Consider the following 26645-nt stretch of genomic DNA (forward strand, 5'->3'; position numbering starts at 1 on the left):
TGGAGCAAAGGAGGCCATGGAGGCTGGATGGCAGCTGTAGTAACAGAGGTTGCAGGAGCTGAATGCCAGTGGCATACCGCCAATGTCAGCAGGCCACACGGCCACTGTTGGGCCCATGAGTGGATGCCGATACAGTTGAAAACAATGAGGAAAAACAGAGTGTCATCTGACAATCCCTCCTCCATCATTCTCCCTATGCACCTGAGCTCTGATGTCTCAGAGCAGCGGGCACGGTGAAGTCACTACTCGGCACCCTCTGGACTGAGATGTACGACGCTTCAGAACACTGGCTGCAGAGACCAGAGCAGCAAGGGACCAGGGAAAAGTGAGTTTTTTTTTTTTTTAATCAATTAGAACGTTTTAGGGCCCATTATACTGTATACTAGAGGACAATCTGGGGAGAATTATACTACATGGAGGACTACTGGAACCATTATATTACATGGAGGACAATGTGGGACCCAACATACTACATGGAAGACAATGTGGGGCGCATTATACTACATGGAGCACAATGTGGGGTGCATTATACTACATAGAAGACAATGTGAGGTGCATTATACTACATAGAAGACAATGTGGGGTGCATTGTAGTACATGGAGAAGAATTGTGGACATATTAGACTACATAGAGGAGAATATGTGGCACATTATACTACATGGAGGACAATCTGGAGCGTATTATACTACATGGAGTACAATATGGAGTGTATTATACTACATAGAGGACCATGTGGGTGCATTATACCACATGGAGGACAATGTGGGGTGCAGTGGCCAGATGCCACTGACATAGGTATGGTAGTGCCTTTCTCCTCTACAGTAGGCAACTATTGTGATAAAGACCAAGGAAAGGTCAAAACGTCTCAAAGTCTTACCTCCTAGCATCGTTGACATTGTTTGCAAGTCTACTTTGAAACAATAAAATAACCTACATCTTTTGGATAAGAATGCTAAGTGAATTTACTTTATATGGGTGCATTTAATTACATGAAGGACAATGTGGGTCACATTATACTACATGGAAGACAATGTGGAATGCATTATAGTACATGGAAGGCAATGTGGGGCCCATTATACTACATGTAGGGCTATGTGGAAACCATTATACTTTATGGAAGGCAATGTACAGGGGGCATTATAATATTTGGAGGGCTATTTGGGGTCCATTATTCTATATGGAGAGCTATGTGGGACCCATTATACTAAGGCTATGTGGGGAGCCATTATACTATTTGATGGGCTATATGGGGTCCATTATACTATGTGGGAGCTATTATAATATTTGGAGGGCTATGTGGGGGCCATTTTACTATTTGGAGGGCTATATGAGGGCCAACACACTATTTGGAGAGCTATGGGGTGGGCCATTAAATGATTTCCAGAGCTATGTGGGGGCCATTATACTGTTTGTAGGGCTATGTAGGGGCTATTACCCTGTTTGCAGGGCTATGTGGGGGCCATTATACTGTTTGCAAAACTATGTGCGGTCCATTATACTGTTTGCTTTGCTATGTGGGAGTCATTATACTATTGTCAGGGCTATGTGGGGCCCATTATATTATGTGGGAGCCATTAGAATATTTGGAGGGCTAAGTGGGGCCATTTTACAATTTGAAGCCCTATATGGGATCATCACACTATTTGGAGGGCTATGTGGTGAGCCATTATATGGTTTGCAAAGCTATGTGGTGGGCCATTACACTGTTTTCAAGGCTATGTGGGGGTCATTATACTATTTTCAGGGCTACGTTGGGCCCATTATACTATGTGGGAGCCAATAGAATATTTGGAGGGCTATGTGGGGACCATTTTACTATTTGGAAGGCTATGTGAAGGCCATTTTACTATTTAGAGGGCTATATTAGGGCCATCATACTATTTAGAGGGCTACGTGTTGGGCCATTATATGGTTTGGAGGGCTATGTGGGGACCATTATACTGTTTGCAAGGCTATGTGGGGATCCATTATACTGTTTGCAGGGCTATGTGATGGGGCCATTATAATGTTTGCAGGGCTATGCGGGGGTCCATTATCATTATAGAATTTGCAAGGTTATGTTGGTGTCCATAATACTGTTTAAAGGTCTGTGTGGGGGCCATTATGCTATTTGGAGGGCTATGTGGGGTCCATCATGCTTTTTGGAGGGTTTTGTGGGGGGCATCATCTTGTTTTGAGGGCTAGTGGAGGCCATCATACAATGTGGATGGTTGTGTTGGGGCCGTCGTAGTCTGTGAAGGGTTGTGTTTGTACATTCATACTGTATAGAGAGCTCTGTTAGGGTCACAGTTGGGGCATCATACTGTATTGGGGTCACCATACTTTGCCAGAGATAGTACAGTAGGGCTATTATATTGTGCATGTGGAGGGTACTATGGAGCAATTCACTCCGGGAGTATCATGCTATGTTTGGGGGGCACTTTTGTTAGCATAATTTTTTATGGGGGAATATAAGGGCTTCAATAGTAGGAAAATGACTTTGTAAGAGCTGCATAGTTGTGAGGTATGATCCTCTATTACCTCGCTGAATATATTTTATTTTTTTAAGGGGGGGGGGGCAATTAGAACTTCTTCTATGAGGCCTCATGATTCCTATGTATGCCCCTGAGTGGAGCTGAGTGTGCTGGAAGACACTTTGATCCTGGAATGGCAGAGCTGAGTAAGCAGGGCAGCACAGATAAGTCAAGAGTTCCACTTGAATGGTGTAGCAGAGCCCAGCAGTATAGCAGAGCTGAGTACATTTGGAGGCACACTGAATGAACAGAGACTGGTGGAATGGTACTGGGGATCAGGTGTAAATATCTGAATACTGTATTCAGCTGATGTGCCACCATCTGTCTTAGCCTGAACCAGGAGTGCACAACCTTTTTTGGTCCAAAGGCCACATTGTCATACTGAACCAATCCGGGGGTCACACTAAAATTTAAAGGGGTATTAACTTCTGCAACATTTGTGGCATATTGAAAGTATATACCATAAATGTCTGTTAGGTACAAATTCTACTTACAGGATTCTTACATAAAAAATGAGCATTCTAATAGTATGTTCACCTTGAGTTTTTTTGACTAAATAGATTATGCTCCTAAATCCACATGACATGCGGATTTTAATGGGAAAAACTCTTTTAGTGCACACAGTGCTGTTTTTTCATGTTACTTTTATTATTTTGCAGTAAAGCTATTAGGAAGCTTATACCAAGAGTATTTTAGGCATTTTTATGTGGATTTGCAGTAAAATCTGCTTCTAAATCCTTGTAAAAAAATAAAATTCTGTGGTATTCTCAGACTGGGAAGGACCAACGGATATTGGCCCTCCCCAGCCTAAAAATTGCAGCTCACAGCCACCCCAGAAAAGGTGTATGTCTTTTCCCAGCTCTTCTCACATGCCCTGGTGTGTTGGAAAATGGGGTTGATATCATCTGTGGGGTTGATATCATCTGTTTTATGGTCGGTACATGAGTTCACGGCTACCGGGTCTCACGGTAGCTTGAGTGCCGGACTGATGAATGCCGGAGTGCCAGCACTAGCGCTGCACAGCATGAGAGCCAGCTGCTATAACTCAGGTGACCTTGCAGTAAAGTAATTTCAGTTCACAGCAGCCCTGCCCTTGTGAGAGTCGGGCACTGTGAACTGAGATAACGAGATAACCTTACTGATGTCGCCTGAGTTCCCAGCAGCCGTGTCTTGCAGAACTCAGCTCCAGTGTATTTAAATAAATAAATAGATGTGAAAAAAAAATGGCATGGGGTCCCATCTATTCTTGATAACCAGCGCAGGTAAAGCTGACATTTATGTGCTACGTCCCTCAGCTGTCAGCATTATCCTGGCTGGTTATCAAAAATAAAGGGGCTCTATGCACTTTTTTTAATTATTAAAAAAAAATAATTTTTAAATGGTGTGGGGTTTCCCCCATTTTTGATAACCAGCCAAGCTAAAGCAGGGGGCTGGTATTCTCAGACTGGGATGAGGCCATGGATAATGACCCTGCCCAGCCTAAAAATAGCAGCCTGCAGCCACCTCAGTAAAGGTGCACGGACGGAGGGGGGTTTTCTTTTTATTAAGAGTTAAATTCATGGGATTTGTTGGATATCATTGTCTGTATGTACTACAATGCATTTAATAAACAGAGTTTAAAAAAAAGAAAAGATGCATCCATAAGATGCGCCAATTCGTGGCGCTTTGCCCAGCTCTTCCCATTTGCCCTGGAGCAGTGGCAAGTGGGGTAATAGTTGTGGGGTTGAAGTCAGCTGTTTTATGGCTGCTGACATCATGCCCATGGATTAGTAATGGAGAGGCATCTATCAGACGCCCTCATTACTAACCCCGTAGTCAAATGTAATAAACAGTATGGCTCTTTAAGTATGCAGAAATATGCCAGAAATGAACCAGACGTGAACAGAAGATACGACTAACCAATGTTATTAAATGTACTAAATTTCTTTCTCTTTCCCCCACACTCTCATCATGCTGATATATGACCTAACAGTTTTGGCTCCATTACTCCTCACTATCCACATACCCCAGCACCATCAAACCAAATAATAATCTCTCCTTTCCTCTGGCCTCCCCACCTGACCTCTTCCGCAGACCTCCTCCTCAACATCACATCTCTCCTACTAAAAACATAAAACAAGCAACCCACTCTCCTTCTCCTCACTGCTGGCAACATATCTCCCAATCCTGGACTCTCACAGCTCATACCTCCTATTATTACCCCCTCCTATCGCTCCCAACCCAATATAAACACCTGAAGTCTCGCCCACTTCAAACCCATGCCCTTGATGCCCACCACCCTACTCCCTCTCTCTGGATCACTCTGGAATGCCCGCTCAGTCTGCAATAATCTCCATGTGATTCACGACCTCTTTACCGCTCATAATTTTTCCTTCCTGGGGCTCACCGAAACATGGCTGACAACCTCTGACACAGCCTTCCCTGCTGCCCTATGTTACGACGGCCTCCACTTCACCCACACTCCTCGCCCTGGCAACAGACATGGTGGAGGAGTGGGCCTTCTCCTTTCTTCCAACTGTACCTTTAACCCAATCCCACCTCTTCCCTCCCTTATGCTTCCCTCTTTTGAAGTCCACTCTGCCCGATTCTACTCTTCCTGCAACCTCCAAGTGGCTGTCTTATACCGACTTCCAGGCCCGACCACTGCCTTTCTCCACCTGGCTTCTTCACTTTCTCTCGGCTGACATTCCCACCATCATGGGTGACTTCAACATCTCCATTGACACCCACCAGTCGGCAGCCTCCAAACTCCTGTCACTCACTTCATTTTTTGGACTTACTCAGTGGTCCTCCTCAGCCACCCACACAGACAGACATACATTAAACCTGGTCTTCACCCATCTCTGCTCCCTATCTAACTTCACAACCTCCCCTCTCCCACTCTCTGACCACCATCTACTCAGGTTCTCATCACTGTCCTCCTCACCTGTCATCCATGTCCACCAACTTGCACACCCCACAGAAACCTCGCACATCTAGACACTCGCACACTCTCTGACTCTATTCTACCACTGTCCTCCATATCTTCACTCAACAACACAGACACTGCCACTAGTTTCTACAATGCCACTCTTGCATCAGCCATAGACTCGGTCGCCCCTGTCATGCATAGCAGAGTGCGACAAATCAATAGACAACCCTGGCACAATAACATCACTAAAAAGCTTCGGCAAGTATCCAGAACTGCAGAGCGGCGTTGGAAAAAAAGCGCATTCGCAAGATGACTTCACCACATTCAAACTAGCAACACTCGCATTCAAATCAGCTCTCACCTCTGCTAAACAGGCCTACTTTACATCCATCGTATCTTCCTTATCACATAACCACAAACAGTTGTTCAACACTTTTAACTCCCTCCTCTGCCCACCACTGCCCCCTCCGACCGACTTCCCTAATCTCTGCCGGGGACTTTGCCATGCACTTCAAAAATAAGATAAACCAAACAAAGCAAGTCCGACCACCACAACCCCTTTGTATACCAGACCAATGCCCTAAGCCTATAACTTCTCTTTCCAAAATCACTAAAGAACAGCTTGCTCATCTCCTCTCCAAATCACACCTCACCACTTGTGCACTTGACCCCATCCCATCCCACCTCCTCCCCAACTTCACCACCACACCTATCCCATCCCTAACCCATCTCTTCAACCTATCACTAACTTCTGGTACCTTCCCCTCTGCTTTCAAACATGCCACAATCACACCTATCCTGAAAAAGCCATCCCTAGACCCGAGCGTTTCATCAAGCTATCGCCCCATATCTTTTCTCCCATTTGCTTCCAAACTCCTTGAGCAGCACGTCCATTCTGAACTTTCCTCTCACTTTGCATCTATCTCGCTCTTTGACAACGTACAATCTGGCTTTCGTTCCCACCATTCCACTGAGACTGCCCTGACTAAACTTACGAGCGACTTACTTACAGCCAAAGCTAACAGACAATTCTCTATACTCCTCCTAGACCTGCCCTCTGCCTTCGACACAGTTGACCACTGCCACCTACTACAGATCCTCTCTTCCTTTGGTGTCAAAGACCTTACCCTATCCTGGATCTCCTCATACCTTACCAACCGCACATTTAGCGTTTCCTACTCCCCCACTACCTCCTCATCTTGCCCTCTGTCTGTTGGTGTGCCTCAAGGCTCAGTCCTAGGACCCCTTCTCTTCTCAATCTATACCTTTGGCCTGGGACAACTCATAAAGTCCTATGGCTTCCAGTACCATCTACACTCACTGGCCACTTTATTAGGTACACCATGCTAGTAACGGGTTGGACCCCTTTTGCCTTCAGAACTGCCTCAATTCTTCGTGGCATAGATTCAACAAGGTGCTGGAAGCATTCCTCAGAGATTTTGGTCCATATTGACATGATGGCATCACACAGTTGCCGCAGATTTGTCGGCTGCACATCCCTGATGCGAATCTCCCGTTCCACCACATCCCAAAGATTTCATGTTGTTTACGCCAAATTCTGACCCTACCATCCGAATGTCGCAGCAGAAATCGAGACTCATCAGACCAAGCAACGTTTTTCCAATCTTCTACTGTCCAATTTCGATGAGCTTGTGCAAATTGTAGCCTCAGTTTCCTGTTCTTAGCTGAAAGGAGTGGTACCCGGTGTGGTCTTCTGCTGCTGTAGCCCATCTGCCTCAAAGTTCGACGCACTGTGCGTTCAGAGATGCTCTTAGGCCTACCTTGGTTGTAACGGGTGGCGATTTGAGTCACTGTTGCCTTTCTATCAGCTCGAACCAGTCTGCCCATTCTCCTCTGACCTCTGGTATCAACAAGGCATTTCCGCCCACAGAACTGCCGCTCACTGGATTTTTTTTCTTTTTCGGACCATTCTCTGTAAACCCTAGAGATGGTTGTGCGTGAAAATCCCAGTAGATCAGCAGTTTCTGAAATACTCAGACCAGCCCTTCTGGCACCAACAACCATGCCACGTTCAAAGGCACTCAAATCACCTTTCTTCCCCATACTGATGCTCGGTTTGAACTGCAGGAGATTGTCTTGACCATGTCTACATGCCTAAATGCACTGAGTCGCCGCCATGTGATTGGCTGATTAGAAATTAAGTGTTAACAAGAAGTTGGACAGGTGTACCTAATAAAGTGGCCAGTGAGTGTATATGCTGATGACACTCAGATCTACCTTCCTGGCCCATGTCACCTCTCTGCTGTCCAGAATCCCAGAGTGTCTATCAGCCAGATCCTCCTTATTCTCCTCTCGCTTCCTCAAGCTCAATGTGGACAAATCTGAACTAATTATCTTTCCTCCATCTCACGTACCTTACTTACCTGATCTATCCATCACAAAAAATGACATTACACTTTCCCCTGTCCCAGAAATCCACTGCCTCGGAGTAACCCTTGACTCTGCCCTGTCCTTCATGCCACACATCCAAGTTCTCGCCACCTCCAGCTCAAAAATATTTCCAGAATCTGTTTTGATGTAACCCCTCTTCATGTACAGCACCATGGAATCAATGGTGCTATATAAATAAATTAAAATAATAATAATAAACACACAGAGTAAAGTCCTTTAATTAAAATAAATACACAAAATCCTTTATTTGAAATACAAACACCCAGGCCCTCTTTTGCCCATTTATTCACCAACAATTAAAATAAAAAAGTAAAGTTATACTCATCTATTCGTCGATAATCCATTAATGGCCATGTCCCACGACCATCCGGATGGTTAGGAGAGTGGTTGCATCAGTGATGCAACCACTCTCCATGCCAGCCGCCTCACACTGAGCAGAGCATGAGAAGCTCTACCTGTGATCAGCGGTGACATCATTAAGGTTACCGCCGGTCACAGACAATGCTTCTCACACTCTGCTCAGTGTGTTCCGGGTGGCGCGAAAAGCGGTTGCATCCCTGATGTAACCGCTCTCCAATCACCGTATTATTGGTCCACCTCCACATAAATTGTATGGAACCTATTAACTCATTTTACTTACTAATCACTTACAGTGAAGGAAATAATTATTTGATCCCTTGCTGATTTTTAAGTTTGCCCACTGACAAAGACATGAACAGTCTATAATTTTAAGGTTAGGTTCATTTTAACATTAAGAGATAGAATATAAAAAATAAAATCCAGAAAATAACATTATATAAATTCAATTTATTTGCATTTTGCAGTGAAAAATAAGTATTTGATGCCCTACCAAAGAGTTCTGGCTCCTAGAGACCAGTTAGACCCTCCTAATCAGCTCGTCACCTGCTTTAAAGACAGCATCCACTCTGCACTAAGTGCATGCTCTTCTGTCTCCTGAACTGCAAGTCTTCTAGGAGGTCTTTGTTTAGGGACTGGTGGGGAACTCAGAACCAAGTGACCCATGATCTGCTCAGAATGGGCATAAAACATAAAAAATATCCCAAGAGTTTGGATACTCTTTAAAGCAGATGTCTCAAGTTTTATAGTTATTCCCTATCCACAGGATAGAGAATATCTTTCCAATCACTGGAGGTCTAATCGCCATGGTCCCCACCGATCCTGAGAACTGAGGCGAATGAAGCAGAGGATGATCATCCACACTAGTGCACTATTCATTCACATACAGGAACGCTGAAGATCATCAGAGCGCTGCACTCAGCAATCTCCGGTGCTCACATGAAGAATGAATGGAACGGTAATGCGGATAATTAACCGCCGCTCCAATTCTTGGAAACCCTCGGGGTCTGACCACCTAAGGATAGGGAATAACTTTCCAACTTGACAACTCCTTTAACCCCTTCCCAAGATTGGACTTATCAGTATGTCCTATTTTACAGTGCGTTACCGCAAATGAACGTACCGGTACGTCCTGGCAATCGTGAGGGCACAGGAGCCTCACCCTCGCCGCCGAGAGCTCAGCTTAAATGATAGCCAAACACCGGCTGTCACAGTCAGGAGCGATGCCCCCACTGCCTCTGGCTGTTAAGCCCTCTAAATGCAGCAATGAATCGCAGTATTTAGAAGGCTAGGAGAGGGAAGGGGCTCCTTCTAGCTTCCGACTGGCACTCCCATGACCTAATCTGCACTTTTTAAAGGGAGTCTGGGACTTAAAAGAATTGTCCACTTTCACCAATCTTTAGCCCAGAGGCTCAGTTAGGTGTAGAAAACCTTTTCTTTCCCTTCCCGGCTCCCTTGCTGTGTCTCCACCGATGAGCCAGTGTTTTGTCGTCACCATCACTTTTGCAGTCAAAATCACTGAGTTCAGCAGCTCTGATGATGTAGACGATGTGAGCCGCCTAGCTTGGTGATTAGCTGCAGCGCTGTTGAAGAGACATCACTGCTGCAGGCGAACAATAGAGAAAATGTAAAATAATGACTATAAAAATATAAAATATAGATTTTCAAAGAATTTTACAGTTTGGGATGTAAGATACAAGGGGGTAGCAAAGATTTGATTCTAATATTATTCTGATACAAAGTTGAGTCAGCAAGGAATTAAAGTTTAATGAAATGATGACGGCCATGATCCAGCCTGAGCTGCAGTCCCAGCAGTGTTATCTTCTTGCAGCTGATGACATTCTCTGCGCCGGTCTGGACTGGGGGGCCGAGCTGACGGTCTTGCCAGTTCTTTTCGTTTCATCAGTTTTCACACTATAGATTGACATGACATCTGAGTGAGAAAGTAATGAGAAAACAAAACATATGAGACATGATCTCACCAATCCCAGAAAAAAACAGCCATAACCCCACTGTCGGAACACACAAAAATGCTTTATGGAGGAACATAGAAAAAAATTCCAAGTGCAGTGAAATGGTAAAGAAGAAAAAAATCAGCAGCTTTAAACTTTCAGGATATGGGGCTGTGTAAGCGCTTATGGTTTGCATCCTGAGCTGACATTTTTACTGATATCATTTTAGGTCCTCAATTCCCTTTGATAACGCGCGTCAGGGGTCGTGGAGAGGCTGCTTTGGGTCCGGACTGACAATGGGCAAGCTTTCACCTTATTGCAGTAACGTGTGTGTGGGCAGTAACTAAATGTTTTGTATTTTCATATGGGATACGCTCTCTTGTGACATTATATTGGAGCTGGACTTTTTATACACATGACTGCCTACTCGCTTTTTTGCTTTCCCAAGTCCTATTGTGGACCTGCAACCCTCCCTTTGTGTACCTGTCTGTTTCCTCCATTCCCCTATTTGTTTTGTGGTTACATACTTCTTGTGTTCTATTTGAATTAATAAAGGATCCTTTTTGATTTTACTTTTTGCGGCTCAATAGTTTCTCCTTTTTTCTTGGTGTTTATCATATTGTTGGAGTACTCCACTTTGGTTTATTTATCTTTACTATTTGGGGAGACTGTTAACCACCATGCTCTCGGCCTATTTACATATAATGTGCTTTTTGATTATTGTATCTGATACCATTTTAGGGTAGATACAATGTTTTTATTGTCACTTATTGTCACGTTGTAATTGCAAAAAAAAAAAAGTTATTCTAGCGTTTTGTTTTTTTTTAATTGTTTTCTTGTTACGTCATTTACCGTTTCTATTCTTTTACTTTATATTTGATACATCGGACGTTTATGACAGCAGCAATACCAAATGTTTGTATTTTTTTTATTATTGTATTATTTTTAATGGGGCAAAAGGGGGGTGGATTTGAACTTTTGACTTTTTTTTATTGTTTTCACATTTTTAAATCCTTTTTTTTGCTATTTATTGTGCTTAATAGCCCCCTTATAGGACGGGAAGCTGCAATCATCTGATCACATGTACTATACATAGTGCAAACTGATGCACTGCTATGTATAGTGAAAATCACAATCTCCTGCCTGCCGCTGTTAAAGGCACATCATCTACCATGAAAGATGCAGACTCTGTGTGCGAACCAGCATTAAAGTCAAGGACACAACATCTGACATAACTGTACATCATATGTTGTGAAGGGAATTATAAAAGCCCTTCTGGTCAGTGTGAAAATTGCAAGATTTTAGTTAAAATGTTTAATACAAGTTGTGATATAGAAACAAAAATATAAAAAAATGTTAACAATACATTTAACACAAAAAAAAATGATTTAATAGATCATTTCCTGATGGCACATTCCCTTTTAAAGTGGTGAAAAAAATGTTGTAAATTTGTAAAATAAACAAAAATGTGTTTGTGTTCCTATGTTCTGAGACCCATAATTTTCTATTTTTCTTTTGATGTAGCTGCGGAAAGGCTTGTTTCTGTGCTGTGAGCTGACATTTTTATTAAAGGGAATCTGTCAGCGGGCCCTTGCTATGTAATCATGATGTAGGGGCAGTGACCCAGATTCCAGCAATGGGTCACTTACTAGGCAGTGTTTTTGTTTCAAGTAAATCAGTGTTTTATTAGTAGGAGATTATCATTGGAGAACTAGGTGTTTTGTGCAATGTAGCCCTCCTGCGCTGTGTAACAACAATCCCACCACTGATTAGCAGCTTTCTGTCAAAAAGCAATGTACATAGAAAGCCACCAATCAGAGGTGTGGATGGGGTTATACAGGGCTCAGCATTCCGAGCTCTGAGAGATCTGCAGCAGAGAAAACTGTGATTCTACCTCAACTGCTGCATCCAGTAAACTAAGTAACACATCACTAGAATCAGGGTCTCTGCCTTTACATCATGCTGCTGTCAGATAACATTGCAAAAAAACTGCTCACATATTCCTTTTAATACGCTTTTGAGGAACTTATGACGTTTTGATTCATTTTGCTTGAATTTTTAGGGGAAAAAATGAAATTCTAAACTTTTGATTTTTATTATCTCTACACTATTTACTATACAGGTTAATATATTTTATATTTTCATAGATCAGACATTTATAGACATGACAATACTAAATATGCATTTGTTATTTCTTTATATTTAAAGAGGAAAAATGGTTAATCCAAATTTTTTTATTACCTTTTTTAGACCCCTTTGGGGACTTGAACTTGATCTGAGATAATTTGATTACTTTATTGCAGCATATAGTGACCTCTATGAAGGCCAGTCATCGGCTGAGCTTCATAGGGGGACTAAGATGATTGTGATGGGACTTTTAGCAAGACCAGGGCTGCCATGACCATCCTCAGACACCCACCCCACGGCCATGTCACTGATATCACTGGGTGAATGATGAAGCCGATGCAGGTGCCAGCCAGCCTCACAGATCGGCCCATCTAAATGGCATTGTCAGAGATTGACAGTGGCAATTAAATGGATAAATAACAGTCAGCAATTGGAACAAGCTTAGTCGCTGCTGTCACAGGTAGTTGCCAGCCGGCTCCTGAGCTCACTCGCTATGTGTGGACTCCATGTAGGACAAAGTATTACATCCTACGTGGGGAAGGGGTTAAATAATAGGTGGTAAGTATCTGATTGCTGAAGGTACAATCACTGAGTCCCCCACTGATCATGAGAGCGGGGGTTTTGTCCCTGTTTGAATAAAGCAGTGATTATGTATGGATGCTGCCGCTCCATTCAACGTCTATGGGGTTGACGTAGATGGATAACCAAGTACAGTAGTCAGCTACGTCAGCCCCAAAGGCTTGGAATGAAGTGGCCTTGTGTACACCGACCACCAGTACATTCAGACCGGAGACATAGGACACTTGCTGTCAAGATCGTGAGGGTCCCAGTGAAGTGAAGAAACACTTTCTACAGGATAAGTGTAAATATTGGGACCACCCTATGGGCTCGAATTGTTCTGTACCGTACCTGATATGACACTTGAATTCGCTTTATTTTCCAAGTCTTGCTGTATCTTTAGAAGCATCCTTTCCCGCTCCAAAGCTTCCAGGTATTTTGAGTATCTCCACGATATCTAAGTGAGCAGTGACATAGTTAACTAATTAACTATAATAGGTATAAAAAACTAGGAAATACAATACATAGATAGTGTTACACAGTAAAATGTACATTAAACACATACTTAGTGCACCATCAAAAGCGTTAAATCCCAAAGTAGCTATCCCTCTATGTGCCAAGTATTCACTTGGGGTCACTAGCTACAACCGATGGGTTCTGGTAACTGGTTTATAAAGGAAGAGACAGATTACTGCAGACTGGCAGAGAAATGCGTGGGACAACGCAGCTGTGAAAACGGAGTTTGGGTAATGAAACATCACTTGTCATTCCATCATATAATCAGAAATGTTAATCATGGTTAATTAGGAGCCGTTTCCTGTCCTGTAACATTAATAGCTGCAGTTTTTTCTGTACTAATGCAGATGCATGAGGCCCCGTCCGTTAGTAGGTGTTCTGTTTATCACTTACATTTTGTCATATCTACTGTACCTGTATAAAAGTATATACCGTAGCAGTAAGAGCTCCATTTTTCTGCATAGACCAAGTATCATAGATGGTTGTGTTACCAAAGACACATTTCAAATTGAAGACAGTGAAGTAATCAGCGATCGTTCAGGTTCAGGTTAAAAAATCCCTGAGAAATAGGTTATTTTGTCAACCTGGAATTTCCTCTTCAGTGGTTGCGACAGTATACATGTAATTTTACATTGCAGCCATTTAATAGTGGCCATCTATGTATTGCGAGGACAGCTTAAAGTTGTTGGACCAAGTTTGTAAGTTAACCGGGATCCATAGGTGATAACCTTCTGGTAGCCTGACCCACTGATTCTGAGAATGACCCATCTAAATAGAGGTCCCAGCAGTCAGATCCCCAGCTGGATCCTAGTGATCAGACCCCCATTGATCAGTAAGTTATTCCCATTGATAGGGGATAATTTCCAAAATTAGGACAACCCCTTTAAGTTTGGAGTGCTTTCTTGAAGTGCTTCTTTATTCTGGCCTACATAGGGAGGTCCTGAGTGGGGAACCCATCGATGAAACTGCAAGCATAATGACTACCACAGAGACTTCTGAAAGACATGAATAGAATTGAAAACTGGGAGCCGGTGTGTTACATCTTCTCTGAGCCGGCTGTCAATTTGACACTCGGCCCAGAGAACGGTTGAATCTCACTCCTGGGGGAGGTAACATTGCCGGCAAGACACTTCAGACCACCGCACAAGGTGGCCCGAAGGTATCCCCCTGCCGGATGCCCTCAGAGCAAATGCCCCTCTTATCTCTCCACCAGGTACACCCCTGAATACTACCACTTGAGTGACCACCATCTATAACTGTAGACAATAATGTATAATGAAATGTACTCACATGTTTGCTACGTTCAAAAGTGTCGCGGCCAGAAAATGTCTCGTCGCTGTAAGCACTGTCATTGTCATCATACAAGTCTGAATAGGTGCCCTTTCTCTTTGAGCCGTCATGTTCATGTTGCTGCTGATGTAAATGTAGAACATAGCTGAGATCACATCAAAGAAGCAACACACAGAAAACTTTCTATTTCACCCACAAAGCTATAAAAAATCAGCGAAAACATGGGGGGGGGGGGGGGGGCAACGCCACTTTTTTTTCAACTGTGTATCATGTACTACGATTAAACTTCCATTAAAGTAAAACCTTGTTATGTCCTTCTTGCAGCAATTAGAAGAACATACACTGATCACCGACTGATAAAGTAGAGAACATCCAGTGAGAGAGGTACGAGACAAGGGGGCGGATATATTAGGAAGAAAGTAAACTATACAGAAAGGGAAGAAATGAAGTAAAGATTTCAAAATTCAAAAATGTCCTGCCCTTAATTTAGAAGGAACCATAAATCTGATAAGGGGTTGTATATTTCATAAATGTAAAACAGGCTTTTGTTTCTTTTAAAGTATAATACATAAAGTATTATGGGAAGGAAATGAGAAGAGTTTTGCATTATCCTTCACAATTTTCCAGACTTGAATACTGGGCTATTGAGAATTTGTGTGGAGATCTTCAGCAAATAAAGCCGGAAATCCAATTTTTCTGCTAAATATTAGTTCTGTATAGAAGAAGAGGCAAAGTCAAATGGTAAGAGCCATGGGGACTCGAACATATTTTTTGGACACGCCGAAGTCACCCGGTTAGCACCCGAGCATGCTCCGATAACACCTTAGAACACAGTCGATCATCACTATTAATGACAGATTCTAGTTGTATTAATCATTTATAGTTTCTAAAATATTCCGGTGTTCATACTGGACCAACAAAAGGGTCATACAATCCACCTAAAAGACAGAAAACTAAAGCAGAGGCTAAAGATCTGGCCAGTGTCGCGGACAGAAAATGTCTATTTAGAAATACAATTAACTCAAGATGTTTCTGTGTATAAAAATGTTTCAAAGGTTTCATAATAACAATAACTCTACCCTTGTATAAGTCCTGAAAATTACAGTGAATTCGTATCATAACGATATGTAAACACAGGATAGAAATGCTGAAATTTTTTGTCCTAATTTGCGAATTAAAAATAGCAGCAAAGTGGATGAAATTACACCAAAATCTCATCCACATGCTGCAAATGTTTTTTGGCATAAAAATTGACCTGTGTTGTGGAAGTTAAAATTTACAGAATGTCAATTTCTTTTGCAGATTTTCTTTCCAGAATTTCCCTTTTTCAATTTAAAAGGCTGAAATCTGCCACAAATCTGCAGGCACATGCGCACAAAGCGTTAACGTACGCTAAGGGACCTGACTCTTTCCGTGCATCCCAAAAATGTGTCCTTCTACATATTAGATGTAGATTTACCCACCTTGGCGACTTTCTCTTGTTCCTTCATCTTCTGTTTCATCAGTTCTGTTTTCCTTGCCTTCTTCCGCTCCAGGTGGGGAACAATCTTCTCATCTGTCAGACGATTCCGGAATTCACAGAATTCGGGCCAAAACTTGAACAGTATGCTGAAGATTGTCATCTAGGTGCACAGATACATTCACAGTTATTACTGTCTATTTGTATTTTAGACAATTGCAAAAAGTTGACAGATTTCAGTCAGCCATTTGCAATAACCAGCCATCAGCAGAATGTTGGGTTAGTCAACGGCTATCTCTGCTCACCTCTGCTCACCTCCCATACATATGTACACTCGAATGAGACCTCAGCAGAAAGAAGGCAATGAGCCGCAGTTTGGCCTTTTTCGTTTTACATATTTTTTTAATGTTTATTTACATTTTAAATTAGGGAACTTGAACCTTATGTTGCTTGATTGCCTACACAATATACTGTAATACTACAGCATCGCCGCCTAATGTGAAATTAACAATCTCTTATGAAACATTATATATAGGTATACGGTAACCATGATGAGGAGGCAAGGAAAGCAGCAACATCCAAATACCATCAAAGCGTAAGACAGGTCCTGAAGAGTCAGTTCAATGGGAAGAATAAAATCCACGCCATCAATACATATGCCCTGCCAGTTATCAGATACCCTGCTGGCATAGCGTGCTGGCCAAAAGAAGAGATGGAAGCTGCAGATGTGAAGACACAAAAGCTCCTCACAATGCATGGAGGTCTCCACCCTAAAGGTACCTTCACACGAAACGACTTTGTAACGATATCGCTAGCGATCCGTGACGTTGCAGCGTCCTCGCTAGCGATATCGTTTAGTTTGACAGGCAGCAGCGATCAGGATCCTGCTGTGATGTCGCTGGTCGCTGAATAAAGTTCAGAACTTTATTTGGTCGTCCGATCGCCGTGTATCGTTGTGTTTGACAGCAAAAGCAACGATACCAGTGATATTTTACACTGGTAACCAGGGTAAACATCGGGTTACTAAGCGCAGGGCCGCGCTTAGTAACCCGATGTTTACCCTGGTTACCAGCATAAAATGTAAACAAAACAAACAGTACATACTTACATTCACATCCCCCGGCGTCCGCTTCCTGCACTGACTGAGTGCCGCAAAGTGAAAGTGAAAGCACAGCACAGCGGTGACGTCACCGCTGTGCCCTGCTACTGCCGGCGCTCAGTCAGAGCAGGAAGCGGACGCCGGGGGACGCATGTAAGTATGTACTGTTTGTTTTTTTTACATTTTATGCTGGTAACCAGGGTAAACATTGGGTTACTAAGCGCGGCCCTGCGCTTAGCAACCCGATGTTTACCCTGGTTACCCGGGGACCTCGGCATCGTTGGTCGCTGGAGAGCGGTCTGTGTGACAGCTCTCCAGCGATCAAACAGCGACGCTGCAGCGATCGGCATCGTTGTCGCTATCGCTGTAGCGTCGCTTCGTGTGAAGGTACCTTAAGTCTAACACCCAAAGATTGTATACCAACAGAAAGGAGGGTGGGTGAGGCTTGATAAGCACCCAAGCCACCATCATGGATGACACAAGGAGTATCCAGGAATACATCAGAAAAATGGCACCAAAAGATGAGATGCTGAGAGAAAGCCTAAGGCAGAAACAACCACAGATCTGGAAGGAAGAATAAGAACATGAAGCGCCATGGCAAGCCGCTGCATGGGATGTACCATCGACAGATAACGGAGAAATCCTACCAATGACTGGAGAAAGCTGGACTCTGAGACAGCACACACACCCACACTAATCATAGCGGCACCAGACCAAGCACTAATTACCAGATCCTTAGAAGCAGGAATGTACCACACAAGACAAGACCCAAGGTGCAGACTGTGCAAAGAAATCTCAGAAACAGTCCAACACATAGTGGCAGGATGCAAAACGCAAGCAGGAACAGAGTATACCAAAAGCCACAACCAAGTAGGGGGAATTGTATACAGGAACAACAGGACTTCAAGATCCAGACTGATAAGCAGGTATTGGCTAACCAACCAGCCATTGTGATAGTAGACAAGGATCAGAAGACAGCAATGATAATAGATGTGGCAGTGCCAAGTGATACCAACATCAGAAAGAAGGAGTATGAGAAGCTGGAGAAATACCAGGGCCTCAAAGGAGAACTGGAAAAGATATGGAAGGTAAAGGCAACAGTGATTCCGGTGGTGATAGGAGAACTTGAAGCAGTGACCCCTAAGTTGGAAGAATGGCTACAACGGATCCTGGGAGCAACATCTGAGCTCTCTGTACAGAAAAGCGCAATGCTGGGAACAACTAAGATCCTGTGCAGAACCCTCAAACTCCCAGGCCTCTGGTAGAGGACCCGACAATGAGAAATGACAATAAAGACCACCCCCTTTAGGGGTGAGAAGGAAGTTTTATATATTTTGCATATAATATATATATTATATACAGTGCCTTGCGAAAGTATTCGGCCCCCTGGAACTTTTCAACCTTTTCCCACATATCATGCTTCAAACATAAAGATAGCAAATGTACCGTATATACTCGAGTATAAGCTGAGAATTTCAGCCCATTTTTTTAGGCTGAAATTGCCCCTCTCGGCATATACTCGAGTCATACCCAGGGGTCGGCAGGGGAGAGGGAGCGGGAGCTGTCTAAGCATACTCACCTGCTCCTGGTGCGGTCCCTGGTTCCCCGACACTGGCAGCTTCTTCCTGTAGTGAGCGGTCACATGGTACCAGTCATTATAGTAATGAATATGGACCCCATTCCACTCCCATAGGGGTGGAGCCGCATATTCATTACTGTAATGAGCGGTACCATGTGACCGCTCAATACAGGAAGAAGCTGCCGGCGCAGGGGAAGCAAGGACACCACGCCAGGAGCAGGTAAGTATAAGCAGTGCACAATATTCACCTGCTCCCCGTTCCACCGTCGCCAGCCGCCGCTGCGTCTTCTGCATCCTCTGCACTGACGCTCAGGTCAGAGGGTGCGGTGACGCGATTAGTGCGCGCCGCCCTCTGCCTGATCGTCAGTGCGGAGGACGGGGAAGACACAGTGGCGGCCGGCGCTGGAACGCGGAGCAGGTGAATATAGCAAGTTCCGGGGGCCTGAGCGACGAGAGGTGAGTATGTGATTTTTTTTTTTTATCGCAGCAACAGCATATGGGGCAAATGACTGTATGGAGCATCTTATGGGGCATAATCAGCATTTATGGAGCATTACATGGGGCAAATTACTGTATGGAGCATCTTATGGGGCACAATCAGCATTTATGGAGCATTACATGGGGCAAATAACTGTATGGAGCATCTTATGGGGCCCTAATCAGCATTTGTGCAGCATTATATGGGGCAAATGTCTGTATGGAACATCTTATGGGGCCATAATCAGCATTTGTGCAGCATTATATGGGGTGTATTTTGTATGCAGCATCTTATGGGGCCCATAACTGTATGGAGCATTATATGAGGCGTATTTTGTATGGAGCATTATATGGGGCCCATCATGAACTGTATGGAGCATTATATGGGGCTCCTGATTCAATATGGATATTCAAAAACACTTAACCTACTGATGTCTCAATTCATTTTACTTTTATTGGTATCTATTTTTATTTTTGACATTTACCAGCAGCTGCTGCATTTTCCACCCTAGGCGTATACTCGAGTCGATTAAGTTTTCCCAGTTTTTTAATGGCAAAATTAGGCGTCTCGGCTTATACTCAGGTCGGCTTATACTCGAGTATATACGGTAAAAGTATCAACAGCAAGTGGAACACAATTGTGAAGTTGAACGAAATGTATTGGTTATTTTAAATTTTTGTGGAAATTAAAAAACTGAAAAGTGGGACGTGCAATATTATTCGGCCCCTTTACTTTCAGTGCAGCAAACTCACTCCAGAAGTTCATTGTGGATCTCTGAATGATCCAATGTTGTCCTAAATGCCTAATGATGATAAATATAATCCACCTGTGTGTAATCAAGTCTCCGTATAAATGCACCTGCTCTGTGATAGTTTCAGGCTTCTGTTTGAAGCACAGAGAGCATCATGAAGACCAAGGAACACCACAGGCAGGTCCGTGATACTGTTGTGGAGAAGTTTAAAGCCGGATTTGGATGCAAAATGATTTCCAAAACTAAACATCCCAAGGAGCACTGTGCAAGCGATCATATTGAGATGCAAGGAGTATCATACCACTGCAAATCTACCAAGACCCGGCCATCCCTCTAAACTTTCATCTCAAACAAGGAGAAAACTGATCAGAGATGCAGCCAAGAGGCCCATGATCACTCTGGATGAACTGCCGAGATCTACAGCGGAGGTCGGACAGTGTGTCCATAGGACAACAATCAGTCGTACACTGCACAAATCTGGCCTTTATGGAAGAGTGGCAAGAAGAAAGCCATTTCTCAAAGATAGCCATAAAAAGTGTAATTTTAAAGTTTGCAACAAGCTGCCTGGGTGACACACAAAACATGTAGAAGAAGGTGCTCTGGTCAGAAGAAACCAAAATCGAACTTTTTGGCCACAATGCCAAACGATATGTTTGGCGTAAAGGCAACACAGCTGATCATCCTGAACACACCATCCCCACTGTCAAACATGTTGGTGGCAGCATCATGGTTTGGGCCTGCTTTTCTTCAGCAGGGACAGGGAAGATGGTTAAAATTGAAGGGAAGATGGAGGAGCCAAATACAGGACCATTCTTGAAGAAAACCTGTTGGAGTCTGCAAAAGACCTGAGACTGGGACGGAGATTTGACTTCCAACAAGACAATGATCCCGAACATAAAGAAAAATCTACAATGGAATGTTTCACAAATAAACGTATCCAGGTGTTAGAATGGCCAAGTCAAAGTCCAGAACTCAATCCAATCGAGAATCTGTGGAAAGAGCTGAAAACTGCTGTTCACAAACGATGTCCATCAAACCTCACTGAGCTCGAGCTGTTTGCCAAGGAAGAATGGACAAGAATTTCAGTCTCTCGATGTACAAAACTGATAGAAACATACCCCAAGCGACTTGCAGCTGTAATCGCAGCAAAAGGTGTCGCAACAAAGTATTAAGTTAAAGGGGACGAATAATATTGGACGCCCCACTTTTCAGTTTTTGAATTTCCACAAAAATTGAAAATAACCAATAAGTTTCGTTCAACTCCACAATTGTGTTCCACTTGTTGTTGATTCTTCACCAAAAATTTACACTTGGTATCTTTATGTTTGAAGCATGATATGTGGGAAAAGGTTGAAAAGTTCCAGGGGGCCGAATACTTTCGCAAGGCACTGTATATATATATATAACGTGTGTTTTTAAAGAAAAATATATATATTTTTACTACATTTTAAATTATGTATTGAATAGGCTTGATTGCAAACTCAATACATAACCTTCATAGAGGTTCTAATATTCCAGACACGAGGGCCTTCAGTAGGCCCTTAGCTGGAATGAAAATGTATTGCCACCCTGTGATCAAGTTGCTGGTGGGACTTGGGGGGGTAAATGGATGTTTTATTAAAGTCTTTTAAGAGCCACTATCATGCCCCACCGATGCTTCTAAGAGATTTAGTTGAGCTACATGTAGGGGGGGGACAGAACATACCTCTTGAAAAAGCTAGAACTTCGTTGGATCTATGAGTTGGACACACTGAAGCCGAAAGGCCTAAATGTAGAATTTAAAATTCATTAATGTATGGTGCAACCTTAAAATAATATGCTTCTCAGATTCGGTGTCTATACACTTTGAGATATGATATGGAATATATAGAATGTGGACTGTTCTATTGCTTCTTTTTTAATAAGTGTAATGTTTGTATATTTTTTTAGATACGACTCCATCCTCAACAAAAAGGCCCTTGCCCTACTGATTTATGGATTGAAATCCACAGAGGAGGACATGTATGGTTTAATCTTTATAAATACCTTATCATCAATAAAAAGGAAAAAAAGGAAAAAAAAGAAATAAAGGAAAAAAGAAAAAAAGTAAAGAATAAAAGAATTGGCCTGCTGGCCAGTGAGATTAAAATATAGAGAATAATACAAAAATGGGTGGATAAGTATATCAGTATGGCATGAATAAAATGTTAATATCAGTTACTTTAGTCTAAGCAATTTTTTTCAGTCCTAATATCGATACACTTATATGGGTCCTGCTGCGGTTATCATGTGACCTGAAAAGGACATGGGTCGGCGTAGAGGCTCATCGGCAGCGGGAGACATCCTGAATAAGGTGTTGTCCGGCTAGCCGAAAGTGAATTTGATAACTAGCCTAAATAACATTGTGAAAAAATCAAAAGATTAATAGAAGAGTTAAAAGTATCACTGCCGTGCACCGCAGCCACAACCAAGATGGTGGGGCGGTATATATAGTGCCTATGCACTTATGTGCTGGATAGAAAGTAACATATGCCGGAATGCCACAACCAAAATGGTGGTGTGGCGCTGATAAAGTATCTATGCGCAGGCGCAAAGGATAGGCAGTCTCTGGAATCTCACTGGCTTGCGTACCAGGAAGTGGATATTCTGACATGCGCAGTAAGATATAGGGAACGCTGAGTTCGGCGTTCATACAGTCCTCCATGTGGCTTCACTTCATCTGGTAGGGTAAGCGCCAAAACTTATTGATATTTGCAAGTATGAATCATTATGGAAATAGATGAACAATTAACATAAATGAAACAGACTAAAAATGATAATATCTGAGGAAGTATGGAGTTAAGGTAGTCCATTAGAGCACCTTAGCACTATGCACTTTGTATACTAAAGAGACACATATGGAATTTTATATATAAATTATTATATAATTATCACTGTAAACACTAATATGGCTATGTGATATGTAAATGATTGTGGATCACATGTATATAAGCACCTTATTTGTAACCTCCCACTGCTTGAGAAAGGCTCAGTGTGAGCTGAAACGTCGCATGATGTGGGTCTGAAATAAACGTCACAGCTTTTTCACTTTTACAAGAATTGGAGTGCTGCCTTCCTTTTTCTACTTGTTATATATATATATATATATATATATATATATATATAAAACGTGTGTTTTTAAAGAAAAATATATATTTTTTTACTACATTTTAAATTATGTATTGAATAGGCTTGATTGCAAACTCAATACATAACCTTCATAGAGGTTCTAATATTCCAGACACGAGGGCCTTCAGTAGGCCCTTAGCTGGAATGAAAATGTATTGCCACCCTGTGATCAAGTCGCTGGTGGGACTTGGGGGGGTAAATGGATGTTTTATTAAAGTCTTTTAAGAGCCACTATCATGCCCCACCGATGCTTCTAAGAGATTTAGTTGAGCTACATGTAGCTCCGATCATGTCAGTATCATAGCGCTGGAGTACGTGCCAAACTTTAACTACACTTTAGAATACAATGAAAAAAAGGGGTGTTGATCCTTACTATCTGATTATGTGCAGGAGTTCCACACTTTTTTCAACTTAAGTCAATTAAAGCCTATGAATCTATTCAGTATATATCAGACTTGTACATTGCCTATGCTACAATACGTTTCTGATTTAGATTGTGAGCCCCATCGGGGACAGCGATGATAATGTGTGCAAACTGTAAAGCGCCGTGGAATATGTTAGCGCTATATAAAAATAAAGATTATTATTATTATTTATTCTGATTGTATTATTGTATTTCATAACGAACTACAAAAGCAGTGGAAATATATAATTATAATATAAAATATAATTATAATTCCTCTCTTTAAAAGGGAACCCGTCACCAGATTTTCCTTATATAAATTAAATCAACCACCTTTGAGTAGTCTTGAACAGCACCCCGACATATAAAAGAAGATACATTGTTCTCCAGAACGACATGCTAATCGGCGCTGCCCGATCTGATGGGTGTCATTGGTCTGTGTTCGTCGCCTCCTCATTCTCCCAAAATCGCCATCCTCCTGCCTTGATTGATGTAGCTGCTATCTCCTACCTTATCCACAGTTTGTTCAGCTCACACATCTGCACAGCAGAGAACAGGAGCTGCGCCGATTCAACAGGCCATGTGGATGACGTAGGAGGAGGATTGGTGATTTGCAGAGGGACAGCGAGCACCGACCAATGATATCCATCGGACTGGACCGATTTGCATATGGCACAGAAGGATTATAAAAAGTATTTTCTTAGATATGTGGGGGAACTGAGCACACATGAACAGGTTACTGGAGTGCTGATCAAAATTACTTAAAAGTGGTGGATTAGGTTATTCAGAGAAAATTGGTAGCAGGTTCCTTTTAAAGGGTTAATGAAACCCCTTCTCGTTGGCTCACTATGGATTTAGGGTGAATAAGGCCCCCACTTATTACCCTTCTATTAGTAGAAGCCATATGTTGTCACTATATGCCGCGGCACTATGAGTGTTGATTGAAAGTCAGAATTTACACCTAAGACTTCCCAGGGGAGCCTCAATATAAGGTTCATGTATATATAGGCCCGCTCCTATAACTCAAGCATACTAATGTATTCATCTGCTTCAGCTGACCTCTGCTTCCCGAAACACATATGGTCCAAGATCCCGACGTCGCTCTATAATTTTCTGTGCTTGCTCTGGAGGAATGTCTATCTGCAGAGCTGGAGGGATGGAGGAGTTGATGAAACAGTTGATGATAGCAGTAATTTTGTTCTGAATCGTAGACTCATCACAGTGCGAGTGGCACAATTCCTGAAGGACACGTAACAGAAAAAAAATGATATTAGGAAGAGATGAGCAATTCGTAGTAGCCGGTCTTCACTTGTGCTGGGAATCTTTGGCAACTCTCACACTTACAAGGTCCTGTGACATCATGCTGCGATGTGCCATACATCATGTGAGGCCTAGCGATGCCGGGCCGAGGAGCCACAGATGCCTAGCACAGAAGTGAAGACCGGTGCCTCGGAGGACCGGACGCTGGACCAGGGCAGCATGAAGACATCTGGGTACACTGAGTGCTCATATGTAACATGAATAGCAGGGACACTCCAATATGAAGTAAATGAGCGGACATGATCTGCAAACGTACACATGCTGCACCATCGATGTAGCTAATCCTGCCTTACTTGGATTTTTACATCTGCATTACCATTTTCACATGGCAGCATTTTGCTCAGTGTTTGCATGTTTTGTATTTTAGACTCACTCGTGATTTTGACTTAGGAATATTGCAGCAATACACTGACCAAAATACTGCCATGTGAAAGTGGCCTACAAGAAGATTGAGAACAAACAATGAGTTGTATCTAGGCTTTTCATTACTTGGGACAAAGATTTAACTTGCAGTCTTATATCTAAATTCCCTGGCTAAGGCAGAGTGACTTGTCGGTGCTTCCTCTGTGCTCGTGTGTGATGTCGATGACAATAAAACAATTGGTTCAATCTCACCTTATACTTCTGCACCTCTTGCCAGAATAGCAGTCCGTTTTCAAGAAAATCCCCCTTTAAAGATATAAAGCGCTGAAATTGGCTGGCCGTCACAGAGTTCAGTAATGCTTTGCGGAAAGCTATGATTTCTTTGGAGGAAGTAATCCACTTGCTGTCCAATTGCTAAAGAGAAAAGTCCAAATTAGCAATCTCCTATGCATAGCTGTCATAGATAGAAGAAAACGAGTACTCCCCTAAAGATAGCAGTCACAGATAGAAAATGAGTACAGTAATCCCCTATACATAGCAGTCACAGATAGAAGAAAATGAGTAATCCCCTATACATAGCAGTCACAGATAGAAGAAAATGAGTAATCCCCTATACATAGCAGTCACAGAATAAAATGAGTAATCCCCTATACATAGTCACAGATAGAAGAAAATGAGTAATCCCCTATACATAATTGTCACAGATAGAAGAAAATGAGTAATCCCCTATACATAGTCACAGATAGAAGATAATGAGTAATCCCCTATACATAGTCACAGATAGAAGATAATGAGTAATCCCCTATACATAGCAGTCACAGATAGAAGATAATGAGTAATCCCCTATACATAGCAGTCACAGATAGAAGAAAATGAGTCATTCCCTATACATAGTCACAGATAGAAGATAATGAGTAATCCCCTATACATAGTCACAGATAGAAGATAATGAGTAATCCCCTATACATAGTCAAAGATAGAAGAAAATGAGTAATCCCCTATACATAGCAGTCACAGATAGAAGAAAATGAGTAATTCCCTATACATAGTCACAGATAGAAGATAATGAGTAATCCCCTATACATAGTCACAGATAGAAGATAATGAGTAATCCCCTATACATAGTCACAGATAGAAGAAAATGAGTAATCCCCTATACATAGTCACAGATACAAGATAATTAGTAATCCCCTATACATAGTCACAGATAGAAGATAATGAGTAATCCCCTATACATAGTCACAGATAGAAGATAATGACTAATCCCCTATACATAGTCACAGATAGAAGAAAATGAGTAATCCCCTATACATAGTCACAGATAGAAGATAATGAGTAATCCCCTATACATAGTCACAGATAGAAGATAATGAGTAATCCCCTATACATAGCAGTCACAGATAGAAGAA

At 42.4% G+C, this 26645-nt stretch overlaps 1 protein-coding gene across 7 annotated transcripts in view; it reads right to left on the reverse strand.

Moving 5' to 3' along the window:
- Positions 1–8361: 8361 nt before the first annotated feature.
- The window catches only part of RGS22 (regulator of G protein signaling 22), a 138899-nt gene continuing 120615 nt past the window's right edge, over positions 8362–26645 (reverse strand). For 5 of the 7 annotated variants that reach the window (XM_077270893.1, XM_077270892.1, XM_077270891.1 and 2 more), the window contains 6 exons: positions 25489–25650; positions 24613–24792; positions 16101–16259; positions 14638–14760; positions 13183–13288; positions 8362–10127 (listed from right to left, as the gene is read on the reverse strand). In XM_077270893.1, the coding sequence (XP_077127008.1) occupies positions 10012–10127; positions 13183–13288; positions 14638–14760; positions 16101–16259; positions 24613–24792; positions 25489–25650 (846 nt within the window). In that variant the 3' untranslated portion in view covers positions 8362–10011. The remainder of the gene's footprint in view (positions 10128–13182; positions 13289–14637; positions 14761–16100; positions 16260–24612; positions 24793–25488; positions 25651–26645) is intronic. The other 2 variants (XM_077270890.1, XM_077270888.1) reach the window with 1 other exon arrangement.

The sequence above is a fragment of the Ranitomeya variabilis genome, chromosome 6 (assembly GCF_051348905.1).
Source record: "Ranitomeya variabilis isolate aRanVar5 chromosome 6, aRanVar5.hap1, whole genome shotgun sequence".
NCBI classification, from domain to species: Eukaryota; Metazoa; Chordata; class Amphibia; order Anura; family Dendrobatidae; genus Ranitomeya; species Ranitomeya variabilis.